Source organism: Podarcis pityusensis (assembly GCF_964106645.2).
Source record: "Podarcis pityusensis genome assembly, chromosome: 8".
NCBI classification, from domain to species: Eukaryota; Metazoa; Chordata; class Lepidosauria; order Squamata; family Lacertidae; genus Podarcis; species Podarcis pityusensis.
The window spans coordinates 39,205,614-39,228,139 of NC_138033.1; the positions used below are offsets into that span (position 1 = coordinate 39,205,614).

A 22,526-nucleotide genomic window follows, 5' to 3' on the forward strand; every position below is an offset into this window, starting at 1 on the left:
ATGGGAGTGCTGAGCAGATCAGAGACATGGTTTAAAGCTGCATCATCCCTGACGGTTGGCCATGCTGCCTGGGACTGATGGGAGTTGAAACCCAGGCTCAGAGCATTCCCCATTCCATTCTTGGTCCCAGCAAAAGAATTGGGCTGAGCTTCAGGAGCATAGCACAGAAAAACAGCAGCAATGCAGTGTCAAGGGAAAACAGGTGGCAGCAGTGGATTTAAAAGCATCAATCAGTGTAGTTAATGTGTGGAGTTGGTTTGTTTGGCTCAAAACACTCAATTTTTTTATTTTTATTCTTAAATTCCAGATTGCTTTTGGCTTCTTGATTCTCTTCTTCAATACACATCTTATGGAGTTATGCCACCAAGCCTCAGCCATTCAGAAAACAGACAACGACCTCCAACAGGCATAGGCTATGCTCTTCCAGAGCGAATGGAAGGTGATTTTCATTTGATTTGTGCTGCTACAGATGAGCTGTGGTAGTATTTGGCCTGGGAGTAGGGTGGATGGTCCCATTGTTATTATTCTCAGACTTATTAGTTGCTGTTTAAACACAAAAACAAAATGCAAATTCAAAGCGACTTGCAGTGTAATGTACAGTGGTACCTCGGGTTAAGAACTTAATTCGTTCCAGAGGTCCATTCTTAACCTGAAACTGTTCTTAACCTGAGGTACCACTTTAGCTAATGGGGCCTCCCGCTGCCACCGTTCGATTTCTCTTCTCACCCTGAAGCAAAGTTCTTAACCCGAGGTACTATTTCTGGGTTAGCGGAGTCTGTAACCTGAAGCGTCTGTAAACCGAGGTACCACTGTAATACAAAAATCAAAAGCACTATAAAGCTAAAACAAGCTAAAAACACTAATATACATAGAAAGCAGTCTAGCATTCCGCACACTAAGAGGCTGTAGTGTCTAAAAATCTCTTAAGTTAAAGGCCAATAATCTGGCTGGGGGGGAAAAGTCGTTGCCTGGCCTGGTGCCTAAATGTAGCCAGCAGTGGACCCAGGCAGGTCTCCCCAAGGTGACCATTCCATAAGTGGGAGATCTACCACTGAAAAGGCCCATTCACATGTTGCCAGCTTCTGGATCTCCCTCAGAGAAGGCACACAGAGAAAGGACCTCAGATGATGAACACGAGGTCCAGGTTAGTTTACTGCTCTTACCTGCCTCAGTCTGTTTGGCAGGGTTCATAACGGGCAGGGGTCAAATGCAAACATGGTGGGAGGAGGGGAGGGGAAATGCAGGCTCTTGGACAGTCTCCCAATATCTGCCCCCCACTTCAGGTTGACTGCTTCCATGGGAAGCATGAGGCAAATGTATCTGCCCTCCAACCAGAACACTTGCTCCATGCCTCCACCTACTATAGAATTTGGGAGGGCGTGTGTACTCCAGGAATGGCAAGGTGTGTTCCTCATGTTTAGAAAACAGCACGGGCAGCAGGCAGGGAATTATCTTCTGGTATAACTGTTTCGCTGTGTGATTTCAGGTAACCATCTTCATCGATATTCGAAGGTGCTCGAGGCTCACCTGCGTGACCCTAAGCCCCGCTCACTCCCAGCGTGTCCTCATTTGTCTTGGGCAAAGCCACAGCCTCTGAACGAAACAGCTCCCAGGTTGCAATTTCTGATTTTGCTAAATCCACCTTTAGTTTCCAGTTTCCAGTTTTGAATGTAATCAATATGGCACTCAATCAACACAGTATTTTGTCTGATTAACTTTCCAGGCATATGAATGATACTGTTAAAATGTAATTAAAAACATACCAAAAAACCCCATAGAACCAGCAGTTAGCTGAATTCACACACCAGATTCGCAAGAAACCTGTCTGCTTCCTCCCCTCCCAAAAAATAGTTTCTAGCTCTCCTGATTGTGGAGATGAAAATGCCATCCTTAATATTTAAGGCCCGCCATCTAGAAGTGAAACAACATGGAACGCCAGACCTTGCAGTTGAGGCCAGGTGAAGCAAATGTGGTGTGTACCCAACATGCACTGACTTCCCAGTTGCTCAGACCATCAAGACAGGCCATGGGTTTTCATAAGATTTGGGGAGTATCACCTGACCTCTTCTGACCTATAGATGTAAGGATGTCCACTGTGGCTAGTCTCTGCAGTTTCCATGTGCCACTGCCCAGCTCTGGCCAAACAAGGCTGAGTCTGCCTGACGTAGTTTGCAATCCTAGGTTGTATCCCACCTAAGATGTACATAGAGTAGACCCACTGAAATGTTCAGATATTCAAAATGTTTTCTAGCAATCTTGATTGACTAGTAGCCCAGTGTACAAATAGTTTTGGATGCTTTCATTTTTTCCAGCAACCTATGGAAACATCAGAAGTTACTGTCAATCGACCTGGACAAAGTGGCTTTACCAAGTTTCCGTCAGAACCGACCCCAAGTAAGGCCTTTGTCACCTGGAGAAAGTGGAGCCTGGGATATTCCAGGGGGTAGGTGCCAGAATGGTGGGACACCTGTTGCCCGCAGTGCATCACAGCACCCTAAATGAGATAGAAGCATACACACCTATGCAGAAGAAATACAGAGACATCTGGAATCATCTTGATCCAACTTTTAGTTATCAAGATTACACCTCATTTATGCCTCTTTAGTATGTATTTTTTGGCCATAATTAGTGCTAGCACACCTGCCCACAGTATTCACAGGCATACCTTGTGAAATTTCTGGCTTTTGATATTTTGGAAAAGTAGTTTTCACTTTCTACGTAGAGTAGTCTGATAAGCAGCCCCTGTATGTCTGCCATTGAAATTCCTCTTGGGGAATGCTCTATGGCACACACCCTGTTTATGCACACTGATGCCTAGCCATGATGGACACCCCCCATGTGAACTCAAAGAACACCCTGGAGCAGGGGTGGGAAACCATTTTTAGCCCAAGGGGCCACATTTTCTCATGGGCAGCCTCCAAGGGGCCACATGCTAGTGGTGGGTGTGGCCAGATGTGTACCACTCTCCATACGGGCAAGGAAGAGTTCATAGTTCTGGGATACTTTACAGCCAGGTAAAATCAATAGAGGAGGGCACATAGTAGGTTCACTGTTTCATATTCTAAAATTGGTTTTCAAATGGTAGTCTCCCCCACAAGGGAAACTTTAGGCAGGCCTATGCTTTTGATGATCAGCTTTAATATAATTGCATAGAAGTGATCCCTGGTTGAAATCAGTGAGTTGTATCCAACCAAGTCCTACTCAGAGTAGACCCATTTGAAATTAGTGGGCCTAAGTTGGCCATGACTATTAATTTCAGTGAGTCTACTCTGAGTAAGACTGGCAACCCAGTAGTTGTGTGGCAATTTCTACAACTCTTGTTTGCCCATGGCTTAATGCATCCTCAGCTTGCTTACATTAATCTCCTCCCTTTCCCATACAGGAATAATGCCTGGACGGTACAACCAGGATGTGGGAGGGACGATACCCGTCTTTGCGCTACTCGGTGCTATGGTGGTCCTGGCCTTCTTTGTGGTGCAGATCAAAGCTAAGAGCAGGCCAAAGAGACGGAAGCCCAGAGTCAAGCGGCCACAAATTATACAGCAGGGTCACCTACCAAAGACACCGTCTGTTTGACCACAGTTGCCAAAGATTACCTTCTACTGGCTGCTTCATGGAATTATGATGATCGTTACTAATGAAGATTGTTTGTGCCTGGCATTTGGTGACTGATTCAAGCAGGAACCCATGTTTTCTTTGGCTACTGACAAAACAAGAACTCAGTGGATCATCACGAGATTTTTTATAAAAAACTACTATTATTTTCAGTAGCTGAATCCACCAAAGCCTTGAGCACTATTTAAAAAGAACCGATATGTTGTTCTATTTCCCAAAAAGGGAGGAAAAGAGACCTTTTTTTTCCTTTTCTTTTAAACTGACCAAACCTTTTCATTAGAGGCTATTTTCTATATTTATTTTAGGAAGAACTTGGGAGAAGAGCCTCTTCAAAGCTCTTGGGTATCTGATAGCAGAACCATTTTTCTGAATGGAATGCAATTTTCTAATACTATATATTACAAAGAGAAATAAAACTCGCAACATCCTGCTGTAAGGACGAAAATGCAAAACTGACAGGGAGAAGGGGACAAATCAGTGTGGCAAAATCCTTCTGTTTATTTTTATAAAGCAACTTACCATGATGTTTTGTAATTTTTTGGCATGATTTCACCATTGTTGGTGGAGAAATTTTTTCCAATAAATATGTTACCTGTATCGAAGCTGAAACAAAAATGCATAGAAGTTTTTCCTCCTTGAAAGCTTGGGTAGGAAGCAGTTCTGCAATCCTTTCTTCATGTTTGCCAAAACCTTTTCATTTGTGAACATAAGCACTTTGCTTGGGTTTTGACTGCCATATAGAATGGCCTGGCTTGCACACTAAGCTAAACCGTGGCTTAGCATGCAAGTATGCAGACTCTGGGACAGGAAATAGTGGCTGCTTACCACCTCCACCACCCCAATATTATTCTGATGCTGTGCTGAACTTAACCCATGGCTTTCCTTAGCATGTAATCAAAAACAGACTGCAACCAAACCACAAACTGCAACCAAGTTTTGCTTATGGTTTACGACTTGTGGTTGGTTCAAGAGATCTATATCAGAGCCCGGGTTCATTTGACACAGTGAGTCCCAGTGGTATCTTCTTTGAATGACAGCAGATCCCTGCACATGGTCTGGCCCTGAGGTGCAACTTATATTGCAATAAGTTTCTGTAATTTCACATGCCTTCAAATTGGGATCCAATTTGGCATGTGTAAATTCAGTTGTTTTTTTAAAGATGTTGGAGTGGAGAGAAATTTTACCACCCACCTCTTGATTATCATGCTGTGATTACTCAGTATCAAGGACTAAAGTGATGCCGTGGATGGGTGTTGCATTTATTTATTTACTTACTTCCTTTTATATCCTGCCAGACAGAGAGATCTGGAGGGTTGTATTTCTCAAAACCGGGATAAATGAAATGCAAATTGCAAGGCACTGAAACTGTCCCTTTAACACGAGCTTATCAAGTTCTTTTTTCTTACATTTTGCTGTGCCTCAAAACTCAACTGTGCGACAGGCTCAAGAACTCAGCAGCTGAAGCTATCCCATCTGCATGCTTTGAAAAGCAACCTTCTGCCAAATTTCTGCTTGTCAGGCTCTTAAAAAAAGAAAAAAAATATATGAGCCCAACCAGAAATGAGGGGACTTTCAGTAAAGCACTTAACCCTTGAAAGGCACAGTTTGAGAGGCCAATTGAAGGGCCCTCAGAGCTGCAGCAGTGAGCAGGTGATAATGCTGGAAAGGTAATCTCTTTAGGAAGGCCAACCAAAAAGGTCACAAAATTATGACTAGCTTCTAAATTCTTCAGAGTTCTTTATTGAGCAAGATGTAACACAAATCGGGTGGGGTGGAGAGAAGGACAAAAATACAAAAAAAAAGTGGTTGGATGTTGTAGCCATGAGATCAATTTATGGAGATTGTGGGGCTGAGTGAGGTCTTCCTGGGTGCTACAGATACCTAAGGGTTGTCAGGACAGGAGCATCCCAGACTATGAGATTTCAGAGCCCAGACCTGAGAACTAGTGGCAACCCCTGGCGAAGTCATTAAGCATTAACCACACTCTCTGGGAGTATGTCATTTGAAGCACATACAAAGTCTTAACAAATGAGCAAATATGTCAATGGTTGGAAATTAAGATAGAACATTAGCTAAAGCAGGTGTTCTTGTAAGTAAGTACTGTATGCATTTAATTTCCTCCTCCCCCCACTATCTACATTTTTGTACTCCACAAAAGTAAAAACTGCAAGGATCCTCATTTTACACCAAAAACAGAGCTTTCCAAACTTCTGCTTTACACACTGTGTTTAAGATGGGGCGGGGGTGGGAGAGAAGCCAAAAATACCAATGGGCTAGCAGAAGCCCCTTTTCTGAGCCAATATAGCTCTGTCTTCAATCCAGATTTTAGCTGGGAAAACTCCCTTTCCAGAGAAGGGTGCTTGGTAGCTTAATTCCTTTAGACGGTCTCTTGGCTGTCCTCCCAGTTTGCCTCTAAATAAAATAAACTAGCAGCTAGTCATGAATTCTAGCTTTTACACAGCATTCTGGCCATGTAACCAGATATTTAACACACACATATACCCTGGGGCATGTTTGAAGGGTTTTTTTTTAAATGTGCAGTTGGTCACAAATGTGTGGTTTGATAAATGGGAGTGGAGGGGAATTAAATGTGTTACGTGTGTGTGCTTATTAAGTACTTAAAGGCAGGCAATGTCAGGGAAAGCATATATTGTATACCAATTGCATAAGGGCAGAAAGTGTTCAGTTTCCATACTTAAGACAATCTGCCCAAACCGTATAAAATGCTGCTACCTTCTTTTGGCTGGGGCTGCCACCTCTTCCTCTTCCTCTTCTGTCAGGTAATAGGCATTTGCATCCTTTAATAGTAAATACCTTTAAAGTACTCATTTTTTATGCGTCTGCTGGCGTCACTGTATAGTAAATAAGAACTACCCTCTCCTGTCGAGAAACTGCCACTGATCCAGGGTAAAGGAAACAAGGAGCAAAGCACACTTCTCTTGGTTTGGCATTTTTCTTCTATTTTTAGTGTGGGGTGTCTGACTGGGAATTTGTGCAGCTACAAAATCTGCTTTTAAAAAATCACTGGCATATTTCTGTGGGCAGCTGACAATCTTACCTGTAATGATCCAAGGAGTGGAATAATCTCTGGCCTCCATACTCCTACATGAGCTATGGAGATGGGTTTTATTTAAGTATGCCTCTTCAGAAAAAAAATATAGATTTAATTTATAAAGAAAAATTGAATTTATACTGCTTTTGAGTTTTAGTGTGGGCTGTGATTTATCTTTGGATTATTATTTAACAATGCCTGAGGAGTTCTCTTTCTTTTTTTACTGTTTTTTTAACAGTTTCTTGATGGAAAGACAGTGGAAATTCTAGAATTAACAAACCAATTAATTAGCACTGAGGCTCAAGGACACGACTTCTGCCTATGTGGCATAAAAATCTTGAGGCAGGCAGAGTTTCCACTAGTGCGGCTCCCCCCCCCCCCCATGTATTCATGTAGGGAGGAGGTGGGAAACAAATGAGCCAGTTTAAGCCTGCTGAATATTCCCCAAGCTCGTGTGTTTGTAAAATGCTTAAAGATGTTTTCTTATTTTTTCAACAAACAGCCTGGCTGAGAAAATCAACTCTGCCTTCTTCAGTTGCCAGGTCTGCAAGGGATGGATGGAGCTAAGCTAATCAAGGATTAAGCCAGCAAGTGGATACAGCTGGAGGCTGTTTAAACTATAGGTATAGCCCACTGTCCACAAGGAGAACATGAAGGCAGGAAGAAGGGAGTGGCTATGGGGAGGGAGAGATTGTGTTGCAATCTGAGAGAGACAAACTATATTCCCCCCCCTTCCTAAAGTCAGGAGACAGGAGCAAAGATCACCCCCTCCTCTATATTGGAGTTTCCTAAGGATATCCTCCATGATGGGACTAGTCCTGGATATCTCTTCTCCTCTCTGAATGCTGCAGAAAAGGTGTTCGTGGCCAACATGGGTATAGTTGCTTGCTTCTCTCTCTTTCTCTATATACTAATGAAACTGATCTGATAACTTTGCGTTTCTCTAACTCTTGTCTTTTGCCTGCACCTTTTTTCTTTAAATACGTTTGCGGTGTTGTGGGTGTTGCTTGCTGGTTGTATCCTGCTGGGAATGTGAGCCTAGTGCTTGGAAGAAGAGGAGGTACCGGTATTTTAACCCAGGAGGAGGAGAAAACAGTTTTTGGGGCTCCATAAACAACAGGCAAAGGCTTGTAGCTGCATGTTTGAGCCTCCTCCTGGGAAATGGTGGTTTTGGGGTGGGGTTTTTTTTGGGGGTGTGTGTCTGGGAATACAGGATGGTGCTGCTTGAGATGCCTTATCTGTACCAGACCTTTTGTGTGTGCAAGTTTATCATTTGCACAATAGGGGGAAATTTTGTTTTGTATTTATATGTGAATTTCCTTAATTCACACTGCCTGAGAGCTGAAATGCAGCTTTCCTTTGAAATTAATACCTCTGAAATTTGTGGTGTGGTTCTCCAACACAAGTATGAGTATTTAAAAAAAGTATACTTTGTCTGAAAGTGTGCATAAACATGTTAAGATAACACTAAAATGCATTATATTGGAGTGTACATTTGGCGAAATAGCGTACAAAAAGTGAATAGTGGAGGAAATGTGCATTAGTTCACTGATGAATTTTCTCCCCCCCAAAATGTGGAAATGTGGAACTGAACTTGACTGGAAAAATGAGAAAGCCAAATGGAAAGATTCATCCATCCCACAGTACAGTGGTACCTCAGGTTACATACGCTTCAGGTTACAGACTCCGCTAACCCAGGAATAGTGCTTCAGATTAAGAACTTTGCTTCAGGATGAGAACAGAAATCGTGCTCCGGTGGCGCGGCAGCAGCAGGAGGCCCCATTAGCTAAAGTGGTGCTTCATGTTAAGAACAGTTTCAGGTTAAGAACGGACCTCTGGAATGAATTAAGTACTTAACCCGAGGTACCACTGTACTGTGTTTCAAAGCACGCATATGTACCTCCCCAATTTCTGTAATAGTATTACGAAAGTTGAGTGCCCCCTCCAATCACTGCTGACTCAAGAGGGGTTCCAGGTGCTCACCCAGGGTCTGTGTTCCTTTGGAGAGATTGGGCACAATGGAGGCTAGTGTCTTAATAATATAGGGTTTATTTTACACATAAATACAACCCTTAGTCTCCAAATGAGCACACAGCAGCAGCACTACAAAACATTCCAGCTTATCCTTACAGTTGCATCCTTTTTTGCTCTGCCACTTGTCTTGGTCTTCTGAGGTGAATCCTTTCCTCCTTCCTGGTCCCATATTTCCTAATTCTGCTGTTCCTAAAACCTAAACCTCCTTTATTCATTTGCTCTAATAGTTGGTTCTTTTGATGGTTTGAAGAAGTAATGGTTAATCCCCTCTGGCATCACCTAACAAAGGTCACCTGACTTCATCAGCGACTAGGATTAAAGACTAGTGCACACTTAGGACATTTACCTAGGTTAATTAACTCTTCACATGCTAATTGCTTTTGCTCAGAAGTAGGGTCATACATGGCTCTAGATTACATTCTCAAGTCTTTACACATAAACACTAAACACCTCAAACCCCTTACATAAACCCCTTCTAATGCACAACGAGACTGCCTTATAACATACCTCAGTTATAACATACAAGTTCTAATTAAATCCTGTTTTGTTGTTTAGTCGTTTAGTCGTGTCCGACTCTTCGTGACCCCATGGACCAGAGCACGCCAGGCACTCCTGTCTTCCACTGCCTCCCGCAGTTTGGTCAGACTCATGTTTGTAGCTTCGAGAACACTGTCCAACCATCTCGTCCTCTGTCGTCCCCTTCTCCTTGTGCCCTCCATCTTTCCCAACATCAGGGTCTTTTCCATGGAGTCTTCTCTTCTCATGAGGTGGCCAAAGTATTGGAGCCTCAGCTTCAGGATCTGTCCTTCCAGTGAGCACTCAGGGCTGATTTCCTTCAGAATGGATGCATTTGATCTTCTTGCAGTCCATGGGACTCTCAAGAGTCTCAACCAGCACCATAATTCAAAAGCATCAATTCTTCGGCGATCAGCCTTCTTTATGGTCCAGCTCTCATTTCCATACATCACTACTGGGAAAACCATGGCTTTAACTATATGGACCTTTGTTGGCAAGGTGATGTCTCTGCTTTTAAAAATGCTGTCTAGGTTTGCCATCGCCTTTCTCCCAAGGAGCAGGCGTCTTTTAATTTCGTGACTGCTGTCACCATCTGCAGTGATCATGGAGCCCAAGAAAGTAAAATCTCTCACTGCCTCCATTTCTTCCCCTTCTATTTGCCAGGAGGTGATGGGCCCAGTGGCCATGATCTTCATTTTTTTAATGTTGAGCTTCAGACCATATTTTGCGCTCTCTTCTTTCACCCTCATTAAAAGGTTCTTTAATTCCTCTTCACTTTCTGCTATCAAGGTTGTGTCATCTGCATATCTGAGGTTGTTGATATTTCTTCTGGCGATCTTAATTCCGGCTTGGGATTCATCCAGCCCAGCCTTTCGCATGATGAATTCTGCATATAAGTTAAATAAGCAGGGAGACAATATACAGCCTTGCCGTACTCCTTTCCCAATTTTGAACCAATCAGCTGTTCCATATCCAGTTCTAACTGTAGCTTCTTGTCCCACATAGAGATTTCTCAGGAGACAGTTGAGGTGATCAGGCACTAAAAATTACTAAACCTAAACATTTAGCACCACAGATCTATTACAAGAGAAAGAATGAGGAAGATTGACTCTTGGGATGGGAATCCTCCTCCTTGGTGAATCCCTTTCAAAATATTTATTTTGCAATTATTTTGTAGATATTTTGTAGGGATGTGGTGGAATAGGGTTGTGTGTCATACTTTCATTACATGCTAAGCAAAATGTCCATGGTGGTTAAGGGGTGGAGAAAGGAGGGGCATGTATGCTGCAAGACCCTTGTGGGTGTGGTGTAGCTCTAGGGTAACGGATGCAGAAGGCATGTGACGATCTTCTCTCCCTTAGTTCCCAGGCATCTCCTTGTAGAGTAACCCTTTGAATTGTTTTTCGGGGCAGAGTAGACAGTACTGAGCTAGATAGATCAGAGGTCTGGCTTGCATCAAGGCAGCTTCTGATTTTGTGAAGTGTGGTGTTTTGATAGACATAAAGGTAAAGTGTAAAGGGACCCCTGACCATTAGGTCCAGTCGTGGCCGACTCTGGGGTTGCGACGCTCATCTCACTTTATTGGCCGAGGGAGCCGGCATACAGCTTCCGGGTCATGTGGCCAGCATGACTAAGCCACTTCTGGCGAACCAGAGCAGCGCACGGAAATGCCGTTTACCTTCCCGCCAGAGTGGTACCTATTTATCTACTTGCACTTGGATGTGCTTTCAAACAGCTAGGTTGGCAGAAGCAGGGACCAAGCAACGGGAGCTCACCCCGTCGCGGGGATTCGAACCGCCGACCTTCTGATCGGCAAGTCCTAGGCTCTGTGGTTTAACCCACAGCGCCACCCACTTCCCAGCTTTGATAGACATAAATGGTAACAATTCACTTATTACGGAATAAAGTAACTCATCGTTGTGAGAGCATATTGTTATACTTTTTTTGGGGGGGGGGTGTCAGGCTGTATGGTACCTGTGGGTCCCTTCCAGGTCTGTGATTCTGTATCTATGAGGTTTGGATCTGTAAGAGAAAACCTGCTGAACCAGTCAAGCCAGCTCCTTTTTTAAGGTAGTGCCTTAGCTGCTCAGCTAAAAGCTCATCCACACTTCTTGTCCTGATGCTTTTCCCTGGGGAAAATTTCTCTCAGCTGGAGCAAACAGCAATTTGGGGCTTCTCCAGATCAACATTTGCTCTGATTTAGTGCTAAAGAGTGGGTTTTCCCTGGGAAAGGAGTGTGAGGCAAGGGGACCTGTGCCTAGAAAGCATGGGTCAAGCAAATACTGCTCAGATTAATGTTTTCTAGGCATGGGACAAGCCGTAAGAACAGTACATGTTAGCAGCATCTTAAAGAGTGAACTCTGTTGATACAGAAGCAAATGGATGGGCCTTCTCTCACCTGGCTGGATGTCCCATCATTGTAGGATAGAGAAATCATTTTCCCTTTCTTTCTTTCTTTCTTTCTTTCTTTCTTTCTTTCTTTCTTTCTTTCTTTCTTTCTGTCTGTCTTTCTGTCTTTCTCTCTCTCTCTCTCTCACCCACCCACCCACAATCAATCTTCTTGTTATATAAATTACTGGGACCTGGAAATACTTGCTGATCAGCTGCTGACCTGGGCTCCTTTGAGAGTAATGCTGGGATATAAATTTAATAAATAAAACTGAAAATCACCCATATACCTACCATTAGATCTTGAGATATGACAGCTTTGAGGGTTTATTTTTATTTTTTCAAAAAAACCAACTGGTATATAAATTTTAATTAATAAATAAGACAGTATCCAAACTTTCTGGAAACATACATTTTTGTTTCCCAAGCTTTTCTAGCTTGATGAAAAGGTCTCTGGGCCTGGATGTCCACTCGATGTTGTTTTTGAAGTTATATTCGGTTGTTCTTGTACTGTTTTTATAGCTGTTTTAACTGCTTTCAAGGATATGTCTGTGAAGTACCCTGGGACATATGGATGGAAGGCGGTTCACAAATAAATTGATGGGAATGATGAAGATGATTATCAGTGTTTGCCCGTCCTGTGTGGAAAGGCTCAAACTTCTTTTAAAAATAAAATAAAATCCTGAAGCCATATTGCTGCTTCACTATCTTGTATAGTCAGAAGATTCAAAAATGTGATGTGTGTATCATGGTGATGATTTGTGGAGAGGGTCGTCTCCTCCATCCTGGCCTCCCCCATTCCTGCCTGTGAAGTTGGCAGCTTAACCAATTTTCCAGCTAGGTTGACAAAGGATCGGCAAGGTCAAGGGACCTGCCAGAGGTTACCCAGCAAGTCATTGGCTCAGCCAGGATTACAGCAGAGGTTAAACAGCTTAACGAAGGCAGAAAAAAAATGATTAAATAATCTCTAATCAGGCTGACATCTTGCATACCAAACTTTTTACTTGGTGCAATTATAAATAACTAGCAGGAAAAAAAGCACTTTCTCTTAAGAGTGAAGCTGAGGAGGCTCTGCGCTGGATTCTCCAATAGATTCTTCTATAGTTGAAAGATTTGCCCATAGTTGGAAATGATACTCGTTTGCATGAGTGTGCTCTTTTTAAAATCTCTCCCACCCCCAATAATTTGTAATGGTTAAACTTCATCCATTCATTTGGATTGGCTCTGATAATAAGGGCAATAATGGAAGGTTCCTTGTAAGACTGCTTGCTGGTCTGATGTTAGGAAAGCTAAGGCAGTAATGTGGCTAGAGCAGTAACAGAGGAACTCTTGTTGTTGGACTATGGTTTAACATCATCCCTGATCATTGGTGAAGTTTGCTGGGGCTGATGGGAGCTTGAGCCGAACAACCCATGGAGGGCAACGTGTTCCCCATCCCCGAGGACTTGGGCTGGGGAGACCTGGATTTGAATCCCTCTGTGGACTGTGATGTTCAACCTTGGGATGGTCCATCTCTTCCTAGTGCAATAAACTGGGGTCACTCAGTCCATGTATGCCATCTTGAGCAACTTGGAGGAAGGGTGAGGCATAAAAGGATTTAAGTAGTTATGGCCATGAAGGAAGTATTGACCATGAGGAATGGCTTAATGTAGAGAAGAGCAGGTTAAGAAGGATGGGGAGCATAAGGATGGTCTTAAGGTGATCAGTTGCCCATTGCAAAAAATAAGACAGATCGCATGAAATATGCATATATTAATCTGTATGTATACTCATGTATGTTTTTCATTTTAAATGTTAGCCATTGCTTCTAAATCCATATCTAATTTAGAAACAATGGTTACAATTTAAATTGGGGGGACCCAGTTATGAAGCCTATGACCACCAGGTGTCCTGTGTTCCTGCTCAGTCCCCTGTCCAGGTGCTCACTGTTTGTGGGCAATTTCAGAGTCCACCTCTGGTCTCCCTTCTTAGGATCCTTTACCTTTAAACTGGACTTGATCTGGAAAGCCTTTCAAATAGTACAGTTAAAACTATCTGGGTCTTCCTGTTAGGGCAGGGAAGGGGAACTCTATTGGCTCTATGGACCATCTCCTGATCTGGATCTCCTGTGGGGACCATATTTGGCAGGGCGCAGAGGGTTGCAAAGAGTTAATCAAAGTGTCTGAGGCTTCACCCACCCATTGGCTGATGGGCTGTACAGCCAAAGCCTGTTTTCTGCAGGCATCACATGTACAAACAGGTTTCTCAGGAACTGATCCAGTGGATGGGTGCAGGGCTGGACTAAGACCTCTAGAGGCCCTAAGCACTTAAAATATTTTGGTGCCCCCATATATATCTAATTCAAAATATAAACAATAATAAACCATAAAATAAAATTGTATTTTTCAAAATGAAACAAAACCTAACTACAAGAAAGGAGATCCTGACTAAATATTGGAAATAATTTTCTAATGGTGGAACCTTGAAAGGTGATGGGCTCTCCTTCATTGGAGGTTTTTAAACAGAGGTTGGGTGGCCATGTGGATTTTTAGCTGTTTGCTGTGTTGTGGGAGGTTGATATTAGATGATTGTTTGGGTCCCTTCCAACTCCACAATACTATGATTTCTCCAGTGAGCACTAGTTTGCCCTCCTTGTTGGGATTCTCACTACTAGGATACATTTTCATTTAGAGCGAGAATCTCAAGCCACTCTCTTCTCTTCAAGTCTCTGCTAATTGGCAGATGGATCTTTCCACAGTGTCACTAATGAAAGATTAGAGGCTGTTCCAGCGAGCCTTTGAAAAACCAGAACAAAATTGTATCAAAGTGCGCCAGTCCGCGCTGAGACTTTCTCATTGGCTGAGTGCACCTTTTACAGCCCAATGACTAATTTCTAAATCATACAAGCCAATTATGCCCACATTCCTTTGTGGCAGCTCACAATGATGAAGGCTGCAAAGGACACTTTAAATGGCCAGGAACACCTTAGGTTGCAAATATATAATTGGGATGACAGACACAATTAGCCATTAATAATTCCTTATAGCAGCTGATTAAAGTCTCTTTATCCTACTTACCAAGATCAAAAGGTCACATGGTTGGAAAATAGAAGAATGAATTAAGATGGTTGAGCTGTTGATAAATGCTCTTCAAGAGAAGAAGCTGCTTTAGTTGTGACAAAAACCTGTTTGTTTTTATTCTAGAGGAAATTAATATGGAATTACTGCCAGTTCCTCCTTCAAGATATATGCTGTTTCCTTGTTTTATTATGATTTGGTTTAAACTTTTGAGTTGTATCTGAGTAGGCCCATTGAAATGAATGGTCATGACTAACTTAGGCCCATTAATTTCTGTCATGATCAATAATTTTAATGGGTCGACTCAGAGTAAAAGTTGGTTGAATACAGCCTTTAGTTTTTATTGTAATATAGTACACAATGGGCCCTATGCATAATTGCAAGATGCCTTTGAATAGTTGCCATGTTGTAAGTGCTTCTGTGCCTTGTGCAAAGGGTGGCAAATAAGCCATCTAAATAAATGAAATATATATTTGAATAGGGAGGATGTGGAAATCATGGCAATATCTGCTTTACGAGGAAGCATAGAGTGGTGGAATGAAATAATCCCTTTTCATTTGTACAAAAGGGACAAAGAGTTTTGGCCTAGCCATTTATCAGATCTGCTGGTTTTCTAGCTGTGTAGAATTTTATTTTTCCATGTGCCCTGTGAGCCCGCCTTCCACTTGCAGTAGCAAAGCCTAAGTGATGCAGCCCAGATCAGGGATGTATAAACGCGCCTCAGTCTCTTCCAACATCCATTTGCAGTTCCGTCTTACATTTTCCATTCTCTTGCAGTTGGTTTATTTTGCATTAAGTCTGTCTTCCAGAAAGATATGGTGGGTTGTTGTTTTTTTATGTAAGGTAAAGGGACCCCTGACCATTAGGCCCAGTCATGGCTGACTCTGGGGTTGCAGCACTCATCTCACTTTATTGGCCGAGGGAGCCAGCGTACAGCTTCCGGGTCATGTGGCCAGCATGACTAAGCCGCTTCTGGCGAAACCAGAGCAGCGCATGGAAACACCGTTTACCTTCCCGCGGGAGTGGTACCTATTTATTTATTTGCCTTTGACGTGCTTTCAAACTGCTAGGTTGGCAGGAGCAGGGACCGAGCAACAGGAGTTATATCATAGTAAAAACACACATCTTAGCCATCAACCGATATTTGCAAATCAGTTTCCTTCCCTCTGTGTTCCCTTCCAAAATGAATGAATGTTCGGTGGGGTTCGTCCTTTGCAGCAAAGACAAGTCTTAAAGGCAAAGTTAATGAAGTGGATAATTGCCCATCACAAAACCATCTAGGGTTGCAATCTTAGCCATGTCTACTCAGAAGTAAATATCACTGAATTTAGTGGGACTTACTCCCAGGTGAGTGGGGCTAGGGTGCTGTCTTGGCTTCATTTCACAGTTGAATATAAACTTGTCATCCTCTCTCATTTGGGAGGGACAGTTTAGCATTTGCTGGGTTATATGAATTATTCCTTCACTCAGTGTAACTTAACCAAATGGAAGTCCTTTTTTAAACTGCAGCATTTTATTTCTAGAAGGTCCAGAGGGTGGCAACACAACAACTGGCCTTTTTAGTGGTGCCTCCACACTTTTGGAATACCCGGGGGAAGCTCACCTGGCATCATCATTAGTGCCAGGCTAAAGCATTTCTTTCTTTCTTTTTGCCAGGCCTTTAGCTCTTAATTATCTGTGGGCCTCTTTGAGTGGGTAGGATGTTTTAATCCTGCCTTTTAAAAATAGGATTGCCTTTTAGATTTTTCTTTATTTTTCTTTTATGCCAGTTTTGATATATGCATTTGTTGGTTTATACACCCTGTCCATCCCACCACTTTTGCCAGCAGTGGAACACTCCTCTCTCACAAAGTTTTGACGAGGGGGGGCATTCTAGCATGCAGCATTGCCACACTTGACCCTGGGACAGAAAGGACAAGCTCCAAGGCCTTGTGGAACGCCCCCTCACAGAAACTTGGTAAAAGGAGGGGGGAGTTCCAATGGTGGCAGAAATAGTGTGGTGGCAGCAAGGGACAGAAGGTGGAAAAATATGACAGGCCGCCCCCGATTGCAAGTGGCCCACATGGACTGTTTATTGGCAGGTTGGGGAATTCTGATTATTTGGTCATCATGCTGTTTAGTGCTGTATAGTGTAAGGGACGCGGTCTAAACCACTGAGCCTCTTGGGCTTGCCGATCGGAAGGTCGGCGGTTCAAATCCCTGTGACGGAGTGAGCTCCTGTTGCTCTCTCCCACCTTCTGCCAACCTAGCAGTTCGAAAGCACGCTACTGCAAGTAGATAAATGGGTACCGCTGTGGCGGGAAGGTAAATGGCATTTCTGTGCGCTCTGGCTTCTGTCATGGTGTCCCGTTGCACCAGAAGTGGTTTAGTCATGCTGGCCACATGACCTGGAAAGCTGTCTGTGGACAAATGCCAGCTCCCTCGGCCTGAAAGCGAGTTGAGCACCGCAACCCCATCATCGCCTTTGACAGGACTTAACCGTCCAGTGGTCCTTTACCTATACAGTGGTACCTTGGGTTACAGACGCTTCAGGTTACAGACGCTTCAGGTTACAGACTCCGCTAACCCAGAAATAGTACCTCGGGTTAAGAACTTTGCTTCAGGATAAGAATAGAAATCGCACGGTGGCAGCAGGAGGCCCCATTAGCTAAAGTGGTACCTCAGGTTAAGAACAGTTTCAGGTTAAGAATGGACCTCTGGAACGAATTAAGTTCTTAACCTAAGGTACCACTGTAGTGCTGCTCTGGGCATGTATATAAATAATGGACTGATGCAGCTGCCTGCATTTCTGGATTCCCCTTGAGGGTGTGGCTATTAATTGACAAAAGCCTTTTGGTTGTAAAAGGGGGAAAAAATGGAAATCTGGCTGTACCTATAACAGTTACATTGTAAAGCTCATGAAAGACTAGCTACACAATTTGTTTGTAACTGGAGGTGTCCCTGAGCATTTGCGAGCTGTGCTTACAATTGCACAGTGAATCAAGGGCATTGCATTGCTCTGTTGCACATGTCTGTCCCAGTCCTCCTTGCTCCTTCAACTGCTTATGTTGGACTCTGTTTGCAAAATATCTCCCTGCAGAATCTCAAGCATCGTTGCTACTTTCTTGGTGCCCTGCTAATTCCATTAAGCAGCCACTGGAAGAAAACGTAGCCCTGAGCACGGCTTGGCTCATTTTTAACATGGATATACAATGCATGCCATTCCTTCAGTCCAAGACTGGGGGGTGGGGAGGGCAAGAAACTTGCACTCTATTCCTCACTTCGTCTTAATGCTTCTGAAATTTAGTCCTTTTACAAAGCAAAAAATAAAAATAAATGGATTGATCCCACCAAAGATCGGTGGAGGAATCTGTTACCTGTTTCAAGTCAGCTTGGATTTGCCCAGCTTTAAGAGACTAACCCCACCACTCCCTGGTCCTCCTTCTCTTTCAGATATGGAGGAGTTGGCTAGAGAGAGCATCACCCTGTTAGCCAAGCCTACTCTGGAGTCAGGTAGCCCCAATCTCTCCTCCGCTGGGGCTGTCTTTATCATGCTGAAATCTGCCCTTGGAGCAGGGCTCTTGAATTTCCCCTGGGCGTTCAATAAGGCTGGAGGAGTCACCCCGGCTGTCCTTGTGGAGCTGGTAAGTGCCAAAGGAAAGACATCCAGATCTCTTGCAGAGTGACAGGCTGCTGGAATAGATAGGTGGGTGGAGGGTTTGAGGGTCTGGTCCTAGCCAAGTGGATTTGGAAGCAAACCTCATTGCATTTTTAATAGTTTATTTTACTTCTAATCTACCTAGTACTGCCTTCTTTTGCTTTGCAAGGCTCCCCTCCCAGCCATGGCATGTGGATAGGGATGGGGAAATCTATTAATTTCAGTTTCTCATTTTTCCACTCGTAAATTCAGGACACCCCATTTCTGCAGCAATTTGCACATACATTTTTTAAAAAGTCTTCGCGAAAATTTGTCAGCATATTTCTGTATGCAATTGTGCCTGATACATTTTTGCAAATAAATTTCCTAAATATTACACATTTTTGCATGTTGTTTTCCCTAATATGTGGATTATTTTGCACGCTTCTCCCTCAAATGCACATTCCCCACCTCACTTTATTTATGGAGCACTTGCATCACAACATTCAGAGGAGCATGAATTTGGGAGCAATGCTGTGTTTTGGTTCACGTACTGTTTTTGAAAGTGGGAATCAGGTTGATTTGCACTCACACTTGAATTGAACAGGATTTCTCCCCAATTCCTGATGTGCAGATGATTCTCTAGTGGTTTCTGCAAATACACGCAGTACTCTTCTCTTTTGCGGGGGGTGGGGCAGGAAAACAGTTTCCTAGTTTTGATTCCTACATTACAGAATTGAAAAAAAAAAAAAGGAACTGGAACAGGATTCTGGAAATGAGCTTTATTTATTAGTTTCATTTATGTCCCACTTCCCCCCAAGGAAAACAGAGCATTGTACATGGCTCCCTGCTCTGCATTTTATCTTCACAACAACAACCCTGTGAGGGAGGTTGAGGTAAGGGAGAGAGGGACTCAGGGTTATGCAGTAACCTTCAAGGGTGAGCATGGTCTTGGAACCTGGGTTTTCCCAGTCCTAGTTCAACCCTCACGGATTCTCTTTGGTGATCACTGGCAGAAAGCAAGCCCTGAATTTTCAGTATGATTTGGGGCTGCTGCAAGCTGAGTCTCGCATTGTGGTGGGGAAAGAACTATTTGGTACTTGACTCTATTTCTACAGCTTATTAAACGCAAACTTATTATAGTATCTTTACTTAAGTGCCTGGTGCAACTAATGGATTTTAACACTCCAAAATATGCTGTGACTTAGGGATGAATTATTTTGTCAATGCCAGTTCCCCTCTGTTTCTCCTTTTTCCAATCTTAAGTTTGGTTTTCTACGTTTCTGCTCAGGTTTGTGATTTCTTAACATTTTAGCACACGTTTCTCCTAATACATTCATTTTTGCAAGCAGTTCTTCCTAATACAATGCATTTTCGTATGCATTGCCTTGGTTAGAGTACTGCATCACAGAATTCGGAGGAGTGCAAATTTTTGAAAGAGATCTGTTTTTCGGTTTGCACTCTGTTTGCCTCATTTCTCCCCCATTTTAAACTTGGACTTCTGCTTTGCTGCTGGGACCAAGAGAGGACAGCTTGGCTAGTGAGTTTGTCTGGGCTAGCATCAGTGGTCAGGTTCTCTGAGGCTCTCCCTACTTGAGATGTTGATAGCATTCACAAGCTCTTTCGTTCACTTATCACCTGTGTCTTCCATTATAGCTGCTTCTTAAGCGAGCAAAATCCTTTCTCCATGCAGTGCCTGGCTCTTGCATGTGTTTTGACAATGTCAGAAAAACCTTGCTGTGTCAGGTAAAAAACCCATCTAGTCCAGGGTTTTGTTCTGACAATCACCAAATTTCTCTGAAAAGCCAACAAGCAGGACAATGGCAATCCCACATCATTTGGAGGACTTGGGACTGCGGTCTGGATGTGCAACATTTCTGAATTAGTGTGATAGTTTCTGCTTGCCTTGCTGGTATCTAGCCTGTCTAGGGATGTGGCTTCCCATCTTCCACTGAGTGATCTACTTTTGAAACTGCTGCTTGTTTGTTTTGCTGTTAGTTTTGCTTCTTACTTTGGTTTTTTTCAGTATTAGGTTGCATTTTGTTTCATTTTCAGGTTGTACGTTGACTTAATCTTTACTGTGTCAGTTGTGTATGTAAGATACCTTGTATATTTTTCTAGAAAGGTGGGGTATAAATTCAATAACAGTAATAATAATAAAATCTAAAACAGTTGGTTGGGTTCCTGTCCTGCAAAACTACATTTCCGCTTCAAAGCTTGCACATCTTTTAATTTAGCAATGAGCGTCTCCACGTGTGTGTGCGTGCAGGGGGAAGGAAATGTATTATAATAATAATTTATAACAATTTATTATTTATACCCCACCCATCTGGCTGAGTTTCTCCAATATGCTACTGAATATAACAGACAAAAACGCTCTTTATTAGGGAATATTGCTTGCATAAATGTCTGTGTTAGAAGAAATGCACACTAAAATGCTGATAATTTGCGAGTAAAAAGAAACAGCAAACTGATTTAGAAATCTGGCATGAGAGACTGAACTGTCCTTTCCTAACCCTCTCTGGTGTGCTCCAGCTCCATGGATTTGAAAGGACACGTAAGTGTTTGCAGAGGCCATGAAATGATGATGTTGCTGGATCACCCTGGGTCATTGCTTATCTTTCCATAAACACGAACCTCTGAGATTATCACTCCTGGCGTAATCTCTGACCTTCATGGTCCTGTTGCAAACAAACCCGTGTGAGGCATTTGCTTCGTCTTGCTATGTTAGGCCAGCCTCCTCCAGATGCATTGGACTACAACTCCTATCAGCCCCAGCCAGCATGCCCAAAATACCTGGAGGGCACCAGGTTGGTATTCTGGCAACTGGCATGCTGAGGCACAGTGCCTCCCACGCTGGAGGTTGCACAGGGGCATGGTGGCTAGTAGGCACTGGTAGCATCTAATTCTAGGAAGGTTGCCTAATTTGCCTGCTTAGTTGAGCTCACCCTGATCATGGCTACTCCTGTTACTCCTCTATGGGCTCATGGCTCTCTCCTCTTTGTCTCTGGGTGTTTCTCCCTTTGGCAGGGTTCCTTGATATTCCTGATTAGCGGCTTGGTGATTCTGGGTTATGCTGCCTCCATCAGCACCCAGACAACGTACCAGGGTGTGGTGAGAGAGATCTGTGGGGCTGCCATTGGGAAGCTTTGCGAAGTCTGCTTCATTCTGAACCTGTTCATGATCTCGGTGGCCTTTCTTAGAGTCGTGGGAGACCAGCTAGAAAAATGTGAGTTCTTTGACCCCAGAACCCTTTCAGCATCCTCTAAAATCCCCAGCTGTTCCTCTTTTAATATTTTTTATGCGGCTCTTTGTGTAAATAATACCAGTGCTGTTTTTGTGCATAATTAATGACAACACGATCCGCATATTAATATATGATAAAATCACTGGAAGCCATTAATGCATCATACCAAGCCTGTGAATTAATAGACAGCAAATGTCTGAGTGAGCAGGTACCGTATTTTTCACTCTATAGGATGCACGCACCAGAACATAGGAGGGGGAGAACAGGAAAAAAAAAATTCTCCCCCTCTCTGCTCAGCGCCCCTTCAGCGAAGCGGGGGGAGAAACAGAGCCCCTTCTATTTCTCCTCCCACTTCGCTGAAGGGGCACTGCGCAGAGAGGGAAAACTGTGCAGTGCCTCTCCAGTGAAGCGAAGCCTGGAGAGCAAGAGGGATCGGTGTGCACTGACCCCTCTTGCTCTCCAGGCTTCAGGCGGCTATCCGCAAGCCTTCAGATCACAGCGGGAACTCCTGCGGCGCTCCAAAGGCTTGCGGATAGCTGCCTGAAGCCCCCGGAGCGCAGGGAACTGCCGCTGCGCTCCGGGGGCTTCAGACAGCTATGTGTGTGTCCTGTGGAGCAAATGCAGGCTCCTTGGCCTCAGTGAAAGCAACGCGAAGCCTCTGGAGCACAGGGGGAGCTCTCCCTCTGTGCTTCAGAGGCTTTGCGTTGCTATCGCTGAGGCCAAGGAGCCTGCATTTGCTCCACAGGACGCACACACATTTCCCCTTCATTTTTGGAGGGGGAAAAGTGCGTCCTATAGAGAGAAAAATACAGTAAGTTTTAAGCTGGTGCTCAAAACTCATCAGAGTCAGGGGCCTGACTTACTCCAGACGGGAGGGAATTCCAGTGGAATCCATTAGGAAAAATAGGGTGCTGCCCCACCAACTTCAGCCTGCTTTCTGCAAACCCCCACCTGTCTGCTTCCTTAGGAGTCCAGGGCATGGCCCTGCCTTTCAGCTTCCTC

At 43.7% G+C, this 22,526-nt stretch overlaps 2 protein-coding genes across 2 annotated transcripts in view; both read left to right on the top strand.

Moving 5' to 3' along the window:
- Window positions 1-4,230, top strand: part of MBTPS1 (membrane bound transcription factor peptidase, site 1) — a 35,830-nt gene extending 31,600 nt beyond the window's left edge. Inside the window, exons 20-23 of the mRNA XM_081015816.1 lie at window positions 308-439; window positions 1,487-1,613; window positions 2,313-2,443; window positions 3,383-4,230. Of these exons, the coding sequence (XP_080871942.1) occupies window positions 308-439; window positions 1,487-1,613; window positions 2,313-2,443; window positions 3,383-3,576 (584 nt within the window). The 3' untranslated portion in view covers window positions 3,577-4,230. The remainder of the gene's footprint in view (window positions 1-307; window positions 440-1,486; window positions 1,614-2,312; window positions 2,444-3,382) is intronic.
- A 2,875-nt stretch (window positions 4,231-7,105) lies between these two features.
- SLC38A8 (solute carrier family 38 member 8) overlaps window positions 7,106-22,526 on the top strand; it is a 38,740-nt gene continuing 23,319 nt past the window's right edge. The window contains exons 1-3 of the mRNA XM_081015867.1: window positions 7,106-7,542; window positions 18,094-18,284; window positions 21,308-21,506. Of these exons, the coding sequence (XP_080871993.1) occupies window positions 7,539-7,542; window positions 18,094-18,284; window positions 21,308-21,506 (394 nt within the window). The 5' untranslated portion in view covers window positions 7,106-7,538. The remainder of the gene's footprint in view (window positions 7,543-18,093; window positions 18,285-21,307; window positions 21,507-22,526) is intronic.